Here is a 13,704-nt window from a genome sequence, read left to right as displayed (position 1 = left end):
CGGCTCTTCCAAAGGCACGGTCCCGGCAGGAAGCGCCGGGAAGCTGCCGGCACCCACCGGGAGGATCCCACAGCCGGCGATTCCCAGATTTTTGGGAGCGAACGAATCCTGGCTCGTCCCAGGAAAAAAAGGCTTCCAAATAAAGCCGGAAATAAGCGCGGCCAAAGCGGCCGGATCCCGCCGGGATCGGATCCAGGAGGCGAGGAAGTGGAAAAACGGCAGGAAAAAAAATCCATTCCGGGCCCTCCCTGGGCATCTCCCGCTCCCAGCGCCTCTGGAAAACTCCCGGAGCTCTTAAAGAGGAGCCTGGGAATTCCAGCCCTCGCACGGATGCTCATTCCCAGATTATTCCCAGCCGGATGGGAACAATTCCCAGCCCACCAGGCAAATGGGCGCCTTTCCCATTCTGCTTCCCAAAAATCCGCAGCCCCTGGGAAGCGGTTTCCCAAAGTTCGGAGAGCGCGAGATTCCAGAGGGATGGAGAGGGATGAGCGGGCTCAGCTCCTGAATTCTTGGGGAATTGGGAGAAGCGGAGCGGGGCAGGGCTGGAGGATTCCCAGCGCTATCCCACACTTCAATCCCACGGGAAAGTCGCCATTCCTGGGAATTAACCCTCTCCTGCCCGCACTGGGACACGGCTTTCCCATGGACACGGCTTCCCAGGGCTCTGGGATTCCATTCCCACGCTCAGGGATGCTCCAAGGCTATTTTCAATCCCAATCTGCTAAGGAGTGGGAATCACTTGGGAGAATCCTGGAATAGTTTGGGTGGGAATGAGCAGGGACACCTCCCGCTATCCCAGGCTGCTCCAGCCTGGCCTGGGACATTCCAGGGATCCAGGGGCAGCCACAGCTCCCCTGGGAATTCCAGCCCAGCCCCTCCCCACCCTCCCAGCCGGGAATTCCTTCCCAAGATCCCACCCCAATCTCCCCTTTCCCAGCGGGAACCCATTCCCTGTGTCCTGTCCCTCCATCCCTTATCCCAAATCCCTCTCCAGCTCTCCTGGAGCCCCTTTAGGCCCTGGAAGGGGCTCTGGGATCTCCCCGGAGCTGCATTCCCAGCATTCCCAACATTGGGATATTTTTAGTGACCGCTCCGTTAAAATCCTTATTTAACACATCCCCAAAAAAACCCCTCCAAACCGCCTGGATTTAACAGGAATAATTCCCACCAGGAATCCACCACCGGTGCTCCTTCCCTCCATCAGCAAACCCTTCGATTAGCAGGAAAAAATTCCACCTTTTCCCCCCTTTTCCAGAAGAAAAACCTCCTTTGAAATGCGCCGCGGGAAAACAGAGTTGGAATATCTCCGGAGAACGGGATCCTTGGAAAATCCCTCGAAATGAGGAAGACATCCCGCACATTTTCCTTAAGATAGAAAAATTTATTTCCCAGTCTTAGAAAGCTTTTCCAAGGCCGCCCCCATTCCCGGTGTCCCGTAGAAACGTAGTAGAACCTCTTCCCGCCAAAAAATTCCGGAGGGGCGGAATACAAAACTATCCTGTGCACATTGTGCTTAAATTCCAAAGGCTCGGCAGCTTCCCAAAGGATCACCCTGCCCAGAGCATCCTGTAAACAAATTATTGCATATTTTCCATCGGGATCCTGGGGAAAATCCCGCCAAATCCCAGGCAAGCGCCGCCCGCTGAGGAGGAGAACGGGAATGAGCGGCTTCCAGGGAATGCCCGGCCCGGGGAAGGGTTGTGCTTGTGGTGTTGGGGTGGGGGAGCCACGGAGAGGGGATCCCGTGGGAAGAGCCAAGGGGTGAAAATCCGGGATGGAAGCTGATCTTGGTCCCAAAGATCTCTGGGAAATTGGAGATGGAACGTGAAGAAGAAGATCCCGAAGCGGAATGAATTCCAGGAAGTTCTGGGCACCGAAGGCGTTGGCTCCGTGGCCAAGGAGCCTCTTCCAACGCACAGCTGGATCGAGGGAATATCAGGAATATCCCCACGGACTCTCCATGGATTTGCAGCCTCCGGAGGGGACTCCTGGAAGCTCCCCCTGTGCCAAGGCCAACAGAAGGTGATGGAAGGACGGGGGCTGGGACACCCTTGGAATGCCCATCCCGCGCTTCCGGAGCGGGAAAATCGGCCATGCTCCAAGCCCGCCATCGGCATGGATTCCCAAAAAAACCAACCAAGAGGAACTGTGGCCTCCGTAAGGCACCAAACCCATCCCTGGAGCAGCACCCACGGAGCCTCTCCAGGTTTTCCAAGCGGGAAAAGGACGGAAGGAGCACACGGGGGGAGGGTGGGGAGGATTTCTGGGAAGGAGCGGATTTTTGGGAAGGAAGCCCGGGCTCGGGGTGGGTTTGTGTGCCCGCGTGTTGGGTTTCCACAGGCACGGAAAGAATTCCTTTCTGCTGCCTCTGGTATTGGAATTCCTCCTCCGCCATCCGCGCCCGGATGGATGGATCCGATCGGAAGCGCGCGGATTGAAGTGGGAAAAATCGCTCCGAGACCGGCGAGAAGTGAAGGAAAAGCCCCGAAAAAGAAAAGCAATGCAAAGAGGGAGACGGGTGCGGTCCCTGTGCCCGGGATCTGGGCATTGGGATGAGCTCTGCCACCTCCACCATGGAATGGGAGCGCTGGGAACGCCCAAAGTCCATCCACGAGCTGGGGCTCAGGCAGCAGGTGGGATCATGGAATCATGGAATGGTTGGGTGGGAAGGACCTTAAAGCTCATCCCATTCCATGGGCAGGGAGCTTCCACTGTCCCAGGCTGCTCCAAGCCCCGGCCAGCCTGGCTTTGGACATTCCAGGGATCCAGGGGCAGCTTCTCCAGGAATTCCAGCCCAGGGAGAGCTCAGAGCCCTCTGGGGTTGGATTTCTAAAATGCTGGATGGGCTGGAGCAGGAGAAAAATTCAAATCCCCCCCGGAAAAGCTCCCTGAATTCCTGAATTCCCTGAGGGACTCAGGACGAGCTCCGTGTCCCGCTCAGCAATTCCCGACCGATGGCCCCAAAAGGTGGCCAAAGGCCAGAGGAATTCCCAGATGGAATTACAAACTCCAGTAGAAAAGGTGGAGTTCCTGGATAAGGGATCCCAGCTCCAAGGGAATTCCAGTGACCGGGACAGGGATCCCAGCTCCGAGGGAATTCCAGTGACTGGGACAGGGATCCCAGCTCCAAGGGAATTCCAGTGACCGGGATAAGGGATCCCAGCTCCAAGGGAATTCCAGTGACTGGGACAGGGATCCCAGCTCCAAGGGAATTCCAGTGACCGGGATAAGGGATCCCAGCTCCGAGGGAATTCCAGTGACCGGGATAAGGGATCCTAGCTCCGAGGGGACACCGGTGCTTGGACCCGGGGCCATTGTGCTCCAGGCTCCCAGTTGTGCTTCCATGATGCCGGGCACGTGTTTTCCGTAAGAAACCCTCCAGCTCCAGGATCTCCAGGTGGAGAACGGGCAAAAAATTCCAAATGTGGACTTTTCATCCCAAAAAAGAGAATCCCTATGAAACCCCCCCCCCCTCCCCCCCCGTTTAAAGCCACACTGTGCACTCCCAGGCTCCGAGTGATTCCCGCGGACGGCGCTCATCCCACGGGAGCTGCTCCAACACGGACACATAATCCCGGCTTAAGAGGCCCCGCACGAACCCTCCAGGCCGGGACCGCACTTCCAGGACTTCTATGGCTTCTGCAAACGTTTTCCTTGAGAGAGGAAAAACCAATCCCAACCAAACCCAGCCTCGGACTCGGAGCGCGGCAGCGTCCCCATCCCGACGCTTCGAGTCCGGTTCCGAGCACGGCTGGTCCGGGAACGCCGGGCGGGATGGGGACGCGCTCAGTTGTGCTTGGCCCGCCCTCCTCGCAGGTAGCTCTTCCAGCGCTTGACGACCTCCTTGAAGACGGGCGCGTCGTCGACGGTGCTGAGCAGCTGCAGCTGGTTGATGTGCGTGGTGTGGTAGTCCCAGCGCGCCAGGTTGGGCGCCGTGCCCAGCATGAAGTGCCGCAGGTCGTAGATGGTGCCCGAGCCGGTGTCGAAGAGCGGCAGCATGGCCTTGAGCGAGGCCATGCCGCGCTCGTAGAGCAGCCGCGCCTCCCGGCCCAGCTTCTCGCCCGCCGTCTCCTTGAGGTCGTAGAGGCCGATCAGCGCGTACATGAAGCCGTTGAGCACGAAGGAGCTGGGCGAGGTGGGGTACTCCTCGTACCAGTCGTGGCGGTCCATGAACACGGCCTTGACCCCGCGCTGCTCCGCCGGCAGCTTGAAGGGCGCCGTGGCCCGCAGCGCCGCGCCCAGGAACGCCGGCTCCTTGGTCAGCAGGTAGGCCCTGACCAGCGTGGACATGGCCTGGCCCTGCGCCATGGCCGAGTACCAGCCCGGATCCAAGGATTTGAAGCCTTCTCCCAGCTTCCTGGTGACCATGATGGGCCAGCCGCCGCGCTCGTCCTGGTTGCGCAGCAGCCAGTGGCTGGCGGCGAAGAAGGCGGCCATGTGCGCCGTGGCCGAGACGGTGACGTTGTCCAGGAAGCCGCGGCCTTTGGCCACCAAGCGCAGCAGCCGCTTGGGCATGATCTTGGTTTGCTTCACCGCCTTGGTGTTGGAGAGGCCGACGCCCTTGCGCAGATCCGTGAGCAGATCCCGCGTCAGGGTGCTCCAGGCGGTGCGGGCGCCGACGCCGTAGAAGATGTCGCGGTCGCGGAGGGCGATGAGCTGCGTGTTGGACACGTAGTGCACGGTGAAGAGCGCGTTCCTCTCCGTGGTCTCCAGCACCACGGACACGCTGCCGTTGCTCTGGAACTTCAGGTCGAAGGAGATGATGAAATCCCGGCCGTTGTTGAGCTCCAGGGAGACGCCCTCGGAGGATTCTGCAAAAGCGACCCCAAAAGCCTCGCTCGGCATCGAAACGTTCCCGCTCCCAAAGCTTCGGAGCGCCGGTGGCCTCCAGAATGCCCGGAATCCCGGGAGGGATTCCCAAGCTTTTAGGGCAGCCCGGCGATAATTTGGGGGTTTCTGGGCTATTCCACCGGATTCGATGGAGCGGCCGAGGAAATGTGGGAGCAGCTCCCGGCATTTTCCACGGTTTGACGGGATGCTTCCGGAGGGATTGGAGCCGTGGATTCGGCAGGGTGTGGGGACAGGGACGGGCTGCCAGTGCAGGACCTTTCCTGGGATGGGTCGGGTTGGAAGAATCCCTAAATCCCACCTCATCCCAGCCCTCCCAGGGGCAGGGATATGTCCCTCTAATCCAGGACCTTTCCCCAGGATGGAGCGCAGCGGGAATTCGGCTGCTCCGCGATTTTCCCCTCCCGCAGCCCAAAGCAGAAAGCAACGACCGCCCTGCTATCCCAAAATTCCCATTTTCCTCAGCAGAAGGACACCACGAATCCGTGCCTTCCAAATGCAAGCGTTCCAGGAAATGAGGAATGGAAAGGATGGGGAAGGACAGGTGGGGAAGGAAAGGGATTGGGAATAAAGGGTGGGAATGAAGGATGGGAAAAAGGAGGATGGGGAAGGAAAAGGAACGGAGAGGAAGGATGGGGAATAAAGGATGGGAAAAGAAGGATTGGGAATGAAGGACTGGGAATGAAGGATTGGGAATGAAAGATTTGGAATGAAGGATTGGGAATGAAGGATTGGGAATGAAGGACTGGGAATGAAGGATTGGGAATGAAGGATTGGGAACGAATGATTGGGAACGAATGATTGGGAATGAGGGATGGGGAATGAAGGACCGGGAATGAAGGACTGGGAATGAAGGATTGGGAATGAAAGACTGGGAATGAAGGATTGGGAATGCAGGATTGGGAATGCAGGACTGGGAATGAAGGATTGGGAACGAGGGATGGGGAATGAAGGACCGGGAATGAAGGACTGCGAATGAAGGATCGGGAATGAAGGACTGGGAATGAAGGATCGGGAATGAAGGATCGGGAATGAAGGATTGGGAATGAAGGACTGGGAAGGAAGGACTGGGAATGAAGGACTGGGAAGGAAGGATTGGGAAGGAAGGACTGGGAAGGAAGGACTGGGAATGAAGGATCGGGAATGAAGGACTGGGAATGAAGGACTGGGAATGAAGGATCGGGAATGAAGGATCAGGAATGAAGGACTGGGAATGAAGGACTGGGAATGAAGGATTGGGAATGAAGGATTGGGAATGAAGGACTGGGAATGAAGGACTGGGAATGAAGGATCGGGAATGAAGGATCGGGAATGAAGGATTGGGAATGAAGGACTGGGAATGAAGGATCGGGAATGAAGGATCGGGAATGAAGGACTGGGAATGAAGGACTGGGAAGGAAGGATTGGGAAGGAAGGACTGGGAAGGAAGGATTGGGAATGAAGGACTGGGAATGAAGGATCGGGAATGAAGGATCGGGAATGAAGGACTGGGAATGAAGGACTGGGAATGAAGGATTGGGAAGGAAGGACTGGGAAGGAAGGACTGGGAATGAAAGATGTGGAATGAAGGATTGGGAATGAGCAATTGGGAGTGAACGATTGGGAATCACGGCCAAACAAAACGCCAGCACCCCATGAACTCCAAGCTCCCCCGCTCCGCCGGGATTCCCAAGACCCACCTGGGCAGGAGAACTGCTTGACCCCGCTGAGCCGGGATTTATCCCACACGGTGGTGAGGGAGCAGCCCTTGGGCACCGTCCAGTCCCCGTTCCCGTTCCCGTTCCCATTCCCGTTGCCGTCCCCGGCTGTCTCGTACACCTCCACGTGCGGCGGCCGCTCCGTCAGGTTCTTGCTGTAGTGGCTCAGCCCATACTGGGCGATCTGGATGGGGTAGAAGTAGCCCTGAGGGCCCCACTGCGTGGAGAGAGGGACTCCTGCCCGGGAAAAACATGGAAAAGTCACAGGAATGCAGGCAGAAATTCCTCCCCCTCCCCCGCCTCCCCCTCCTCCTCCGCCCGACGTTCCGGTGTCTCCAGAAATGGGGTTTGGGGGTGGCACCCTTAGAGGAAAGTCCTGGGCAAGGAGGGAATGGAGTGGGAATTCCTTTCCCACTAAAATCGGGAATTCCGTGCTTTTGGGCGGCGGAGGAATTCCTGTCATGGATCTTCCTGACGTTTATGGAATCACGGAACGGGTTGGACAGAAGGGAATCTGAACCCCATCCCACTGCAGCCCTTCCGAGGGCAGGGACACTTCCCGCTATCCCAGCGGGATCCAGCCTGGCCTGGGACATTCCAGGGATCCAGGGGCAGCCACAGCTCCCCTGGGAATTCCAGCCCAGCCCCTCCCAGCCGGGAATTCCTTCCCAAGATCCCACCCCAATCTCCCCTTTCCCAGTGGGAACCCATTCCCTGTGTCCTGTCCCTCCATGCCTTGTCCCCAGTCCCTCTCCAGCTCTCCTGGAGCCCCTTTAGGCCCTGGAAAGGGCTCTGAGCTCTCCCTGGATCCTTCCCTTCTCCAGGGGAACATTCCCAGCTCTCCCAGCTGGGCTCCATTCCCATTCCACCATTCCTGGCACATCCCACTTCTTGTAACAAGCCCTGACCAGATTTTCCCCCGTTCCCGGGACCGGATAATCCCAAGGCTCTTCCATCCCCCCCAATCCCTTTACATTCCATAAATCCCTGCAAATCGAGTCCATCTGTTCCGAGGAGATTTTCCCAGGAATTATTTGATGCTGAAACATCCCCAGATCTCTCCCATTTTCCTGGCTCCCCTGGGAGAATTCCCAGACTTTCCAAGCAGGATCTGCCCCAATTCTTCCAGGCAGCCATTCCTGGGATCAAGCTTCCCACCAGGAAAAATCCCAAAAATCTCCCAGGAGAGCCCAAATCTCTCCCTAATTCCAGGTTTGGATGATTCCGGCTCTAAAAGAACCCCCTGGAGCATCCCAGAGATTTCCAAGCAGGAAGAGCTCAAATCCATGTCCCGATTTATTGGATCCCACAGGAAATCCCATCCAAGGGGTTCAGTGAGACCTGGAATTCCACCCTGCACGGAATCCTTGGGATGCAGCTGCGGAAAACCCCACGGAGCTGCAGCTGCCCCTTCCCAGCTAGTGGGATTTGTGTGGAAAACCCTCCCTGGATGCCCGGGAATCAACTGGAGAACTGGAAATTCCATCATTTCCTTGGGATATTTAAAATGTGGCTCGATCCAGGCTTCTCCTACAATCCCACATTTCCCTTGGAGCCAATTCCCAATGGCCAAGTACAAAGGCAAAGCGGGAATGGATCCCTGGCTCCTTTCCACAGGAATTTCAGGATGTTCAGTCCTGGAAGGGGGGGAAGAACCAAGTGGGATTTGCAGGATTTTCCCCCCTCGGGAATGTCAGGAATTTATTCCAAAGGTGGGAATGATGGGAATAGGAAAATTATTCTGATGGAGTAGGGATTTTCCTGCTTTTTTTGGTGCTAATCCGTATTGCTGATGGCATCTTTTCCTATGGAAAAAGCCATCCCAGGAAAGACTGAAATGCTCCAGATTTTGGGAATTCCTGGAAGTTCCTTAAAGCTGAGCAGTTAAAAAAAGGAGAATTCATTGGGAATGCAACAAGCTGGGAATTTCCTTGAGATTCCCAAACTCCGCCAGGATGGAATTTCCCAGATCAGCAGAGAGAAGGAGCAAAAGGGGAACATGGAACAGGAAGGGTTTTCCTCCTGGTAATACTTTGGGAAGGGATCCCAATCATCCCTGATGATTCCAAGGGTTGAGGCGCGGGTTTTTGGGATGGGGATGATCCTGAAAATCCGCTGGAAGCGGATTTTCAGGATCATCCCCATCCCAAAAACCCAGATTTCCCATCCCAACCCACCTTCAACACCGCTGATACACTTGACCCTATCGCGGACCTCGACGTTGTAGCCCTCGAAGGACATGAAGACGCCGTCGGGCCGGTACGGAGCGCGCTGGGCGTAAACCTTGGAATAGCTGTGGGAAAACTCGAAGCGCTCGTTCCCGTCGGATTGGGCGATCCGCCCGTACACCTGGAAGTATTTCTCCACCCAGCTGAAAGGCAGGAACACCTCGGAGCCCTCGCGGCGCCCCTTCACCGTCTGCTCCTCGTTGATGACGCAGTCGATCTCCTCGTAGCGCAAGCCGCCTCTCCCGGCGCTTCCCGGAATTGCCGGAGCTTTCGGCGGCGCATCCCGAGGCGACGCTTCCTCGGCTTCGGCCGCGCTGCCGCGGCGCTCCGGAGAAAGGGGATCCCGCGGGATCGGAGAGCGCTCGGAGCAGCGGCTCCAGAGGAGCAGCGAGAGCAGCGCCAGCAGCGAGCAGAGCGCCAGCAGCGCCTTGGAGCTCAGGCGGGCCAGGCAGCGCATGGTGCGGCATTCCTGGGAAACAGGGAATGCGGGATTTGGGATGGGCCTGGATAATGGGAACTGTCCTGGATAATGGGGCCAGGCAGCGCATGGTGCGGCATTCCTGGGAAACAGGGAATGCGGGATTTGGGATGGGCCTGGATAATGGGAACTGTCCCAGATAACAGAACCAGGCAGGGCATTCCTGGGAAACAGGAAATGTGGGATTTGGGATGGGCCCGGATAACGGGAACTGTCCTGGATAATGGGGCCAGGCAGCGCATGGTGCGGCATTCCGGGGAAACAGGGAATGTGGGATTTGGGATGGGCTGGGATAATGGGAACTGTCCTGGATAACGGGGCCAGGCAGGACATTCCTGGGAAACAGGGAATGCGGGATTTGGGATGGGCCGGGATAATGGGAACTGTCCTGGATAACGGGGCCAGGCAGGACATTCCTGGGAAACAGGGAATGCGGGATTTGGGATGGGCCGGGATAATGGGAACTGTCCTGGATAACGGGGCCAGGCAGGACATTCCTGGGAAACAGGGAATGTGGGATTTGGGATGGGCCGGGATAATGGGAACTGTCCTGGATAACGGGGCCAGGCAGGACATTCCTGGGAAACAGGGAATGCGGGATTTGGGATGGGCCGGATAACGGGAACTGTCCTGGATAACGGGGCCAGGCAGGACATTCCTGGGAAACAGGGAATGTGGGATTTGGGATGGGCCGGGATAATGGGAACTGTCCTGGATAACGGGGCCAGGCAGGGCATTCCTGGGAAACAGGGAATGTGGGATTTGGGATGGGCCGGATAACAGGAATGGCACCATCCCAGATAACAGAACCAGGCAGGGCATTCCTGGGAAACACGGAAATGTGGGATTGGGACACGGATCTGGGATGTTCCCAGCTGGGAACGGTGCCCGGTGATCCCGGTGATCCCTGGAAAGCCGGAGCTGGGAATTCCTCACCGGGATCAGCCTCAACCCCTCAGGGAAAAGCTGGGAAGCTGCAGTTATCCCAAGGGAGCCGGGAATAATCGGGAATGGGGAAAGGCAGCTCTGCTCTTACCTTAAGGGAAGGGAATTCCTGGAATTCTAATGCATCCCGAGCTTCCGGCAGCAACGAGCCCGGGACCTACAGCGATTCCTCTCGGGATTCCTGTGGGGAAAAGTGGGAAAAACGGAGCTGCAGCAGCCCCGGAGCAGAGCTTTTCTGGAGAAAATCCTGGGATTGCCAGGAAAATCCTGGAATTTTGAACTCCTCGGGATGTTCTGGATCCCTGAGAGACTTTTCTTGGATCGGGATCCTGGCTCCGGATTCTCCGGTGCCGCCGGAGATCGGGAACAGCCGGGATTTCCTGGAAAAGCCGCTGATCCCAACCCCGCTCCAGGGGCTTCGGCGTTCCCGGAGTTCTCCCCCAGCGGGAATTCTGCCATCCCGGCCGCTCCAGAGGCTCAGGAATTCCCACATCCCGAGCTGGAATCTGCTCCGAGGGCAGCACAGGAGGATCCCAAACATTCCGGGGCTGTTCCCATCTCCCAGAGCTGCCGGAATTCCAGGCCAGGAGGGATTTGGGATGGGAATTTTTGGGATGGAAAGCAGAATTTTTGTTTTGTTCCCAGGCGCATCCAGGATTTTTCCAGGGAAAAGGGGAGTGGAAAATCCATCCAAATCCCGGGATTTGCTGTGGGAAAAGCGGATCCAGGCGCTCCTCGTGCCGCTGGAACGCCGCTTCCCAAGGAAAACCGGGAAAGGATCCTTGGGAAGCTCGGCAGATCCGGAGCTTTTCCTTTGCCGGGGAACGCCTTCGAAACAGCGGATTTTCCTTGGAATGCGCTGCTTCCGGAGGCTCTGGGAATTCTGCCCTTTCCAGGCTGGAAGCGCCGGAATTCCGGCTTTTCCCTCATCCCTGACTACTCTGGCTCCCAGGCCACATTCCCGGGAAATCGAGGAGCTTTTCCCACAGCACATTCCAGGGAAATCCCACGGATCTGAAGCCAGCCTGGCAATTCCCAGCTCCCAGGAATTCCGCCTCCGCCCGCGATTTGGGGCTGAAACTCCGGGAATGTTTTTCCCAGGATGGATAAAGGTGGCACTGAGCGGGAGCTGGAATTCCCGCCGGGAAGAATTCCCGGTTTTCCCAGCCGGTGCTCTGGGAAAAAGCTCCCACTTCCCGAAAATCCAGCGGGAACGAGGCCAGAATGTCAGGGAATCGCCTTTCCCAAGGCTCCTTGGGATCCCGTTCTTGGGAATGGGCTCATCCCTAAGGAAAAGCATTCCGGAATTCCAGGATTGTCCCAGGGAAAGCCCAAGGATTTCAGGAGCCTCGCGCCGGGAATTCCCAGGAAATCCTTGGGAGAGCTCGGAGCCGCTCCGGGAGCCGGGAGAACGGAACTCTCCGGGAATTTCTGTTTGCCCAAGAGCGGCTGGAAAAGCGGGATGAGCTCGGTGTTCCAGGATTCCCAACCCAATCCCGGGATTTGGGAGGGGAAAGCGCCCCGGGAAGCCCCAAGTGCGGGATTCCCTCCGGAATTCCCACAGAATTCCAACCCCCCTCACACTTTTGTGACATTTTTCGGGATAGCTCCCCCCTGGAATTCCAAAGCATCCCGGAATTCCCTTGGAAGCAGGAGACGGAAAAGCCCCAAAGGCTCCGATTTCCGATGGGAAAACTCCTCCAAGCCGTGGAAATTCCCGCTTTTTTTGGGGCCGCGATTCCCAGATTTCCCATCCCCTCCGCAGATTTGCAGCGATCCCTGGGAAGGAATTCCAAGGGATTTTTTTTGGGATGGGAGCTCCAAGAAATTCCTCATTGCTTTTTTTGGGGGTAATAAAATTCCCGAAATCTCCTGAATTCCGGCATTTTTCCCGCTTTTCCACCCCAGGGAATTCCAATCCTGGAATGTGCTCCTGATCGAAGCCTCCTCCCAGCTCCCAGCAAAACCGGGATTCCTGGAATTCCCCCCTTTTCCAGCCGGGAACATTCGGATCTCGTTTGGATTCTCCCGGATGTTCCTCAGGATTTCTCCCTCTCCGTGCTATTCCAGAGGCTGGGAATTCCCAAAAAACCACATCCAGGCCATGCCTTGGAATGACAGCCCAGCCAGGATGATTCCCACCGGGAATTCCCGGAGCTGCAGCTCCTTCTCCTGGAATTTCCCAGGAAAAGCTCCCAGCTGGAATTGCTGCTCGGATTCCGGAGGCACCTGGAATGGGATGGGAATGCCATGGAATGTTCAAGCCAATATTCCCGCTTTTCTCCTGCGCCGGGCTGGGAGAGATTCCCGCTGGGATTTGTGTTCCCTGAGGGCCACGAATCCATGGAAAACAGCCAGAATTCCATGGAAAATGACCACGAATCCATAGCAAACGGAGCACGGCTGCTCCAGCCTTTTCCTGGGATAATGGGGATGTCCCTGCCTATGGAAAGCGGCGCAACGGGCTCAGCTTCCAGCCCAAAGCATTCCACGAATCCATGAATTCCGTATCCCTGAATTCCCCAATTCCATCGCCTTCACTCCCGAATTCCAGAGTCCGTATTCCCGCGCCCCACATTCCCGCATCCCCCAGCCCGTATCCTGCATTCCCGCCTCTTCCAGCCCCTATTCCCGCATTCCCAAATCCCAAATCCCCCATTCCCACCGCTCCTATTCCCTCATTGCAGCCTCTGGCAGCAACCCCGAGGCGGCCCGAGCACGCCCAGCCCCGCCAGCGCCGGCCGATCCCGCTGCCCTCCCGCATTCCCGCTCCCATTCCCGCTCCCGCTCCCGTTCCCATCCCGCGGGCGAATCCCGGGAATCCCGGCCCGTTCCTTACCTGTGCCCGGGGCCTGGCGGGCGCCGGAACCTCCGCGCGGGGCAGCGGGGGGAGCACGGTAGGGGCAGCGCCGGGCCCCGCCCTCGCGCGTCGCAGCCAATAGGAACGCGCGGCGCGGCGGCGCCGCCGCCACAACGGCGCCGGGCGGGGCGGAGCGGGGCGGGGCGGAGCAGCCACCGCCCCGGGGACACCGGAACCGCTGCCGCCGCTGCCGCCGCTGCCTCGCAGCCACGCGGCGGCCCCGCTGCCGCCTCAGCCCGGTCCCGCTGCCGCCGGAGCGCCCGGGGCCGAGCGGCGGGAGCGGCCCCGCCTCGGCTTCCCGCGAGAGCGGCCTGGCGGCGACCAATCAGAACCGCGCGTTTGGTGAGGGCGGGGCTTCCGGGCGGAGCGCGCCGCTGATTGGCTGCGCCGTGCCCCGCCCACCGAGCGGTCACGTGGCGAGGCCGCGTGAGGCGGGCGCCGCCGGCTTTAATTGCAATAATTCCCGGAGGGGTTAATTAATAATTAATTAGCCATTAATTAATCATTAATGAAGGGAACCGGGAGCGAGGGGGGGAGGGCAACGCGGCTTTCCTGCCGCAGCGCCCTCAGGGAGAACGGGGGCGGCCGCGCCAGGGGAGGCTGAGGGGAATCTTGGGAAAATCGGGAATATTGGGAAAAATTCCC

At 58.1% G+C, this 13,704-nt stretch overlaps 1 protein-coding gene across 2 annotated transcripts; it reads right to left on the bottom strand.

Moving 5' to 3' along the window:
* Positions 1-2,741: 2,741 nt before the first annotated feature.
* Positions 2,742-13,138, bottom strand: GLCE (glucuronic acid epimerase). 2 transcript variants are annotated; one of them, XM_048317952.1, is made up of 5 exons: positions 13,039-13,138; positions 10,291-10,380; positions 8,726-9,245; positions 6,531-6,785; positions 2,742-4,814 (listed from the first exon to the last, which is right to left on the bottom strand). In XM_048317952.1, the coding sequence occupies exons 3-5, from the start codon at positions 9,231-9,233 to the stop codon at positions 3,790-3,792; spliced, it is 1,788 nt and encodes a 595-aa protein (XP_048173909.1). In that variant the 5' UTR covers positions 9,234-9,245; positions 10,291-10,380; positions 13,039-13,138; the 3' UTR covers positions 2,742-3,789. The 2 variants fall into 2 exon arrangements, with proteins under 2 accessions (XP_048173909.1, XP_048173910.1); XM_048317953.1 differs by having other exon boundaries at positions 8,763-9,245.
* Positions 13,139-13,704: the final 566 nt, after the last annotated feature.

Source organism: Corvus hawaiiensis, chromosome 13, assembly GCF_020740725.1.
Source record: "Corvus hawaiiensis isolate bCorHaw1 chromosome 13, bCorHaw1.pri.cur, whole genome shotgun sequence".
NCBI classification, from domain to species: domain Eukaryota; kingdom Metazoa; phylum Chordata; class Aves; order Passeriformes; family Corvidae; genus Corvus; species Corvus hawaiiensis.
The sequence above is the reverse complement of the archived record's forward strand: the minus strand, read 5'-3'. Positions and strand labels throughout refer to the sequence as shown.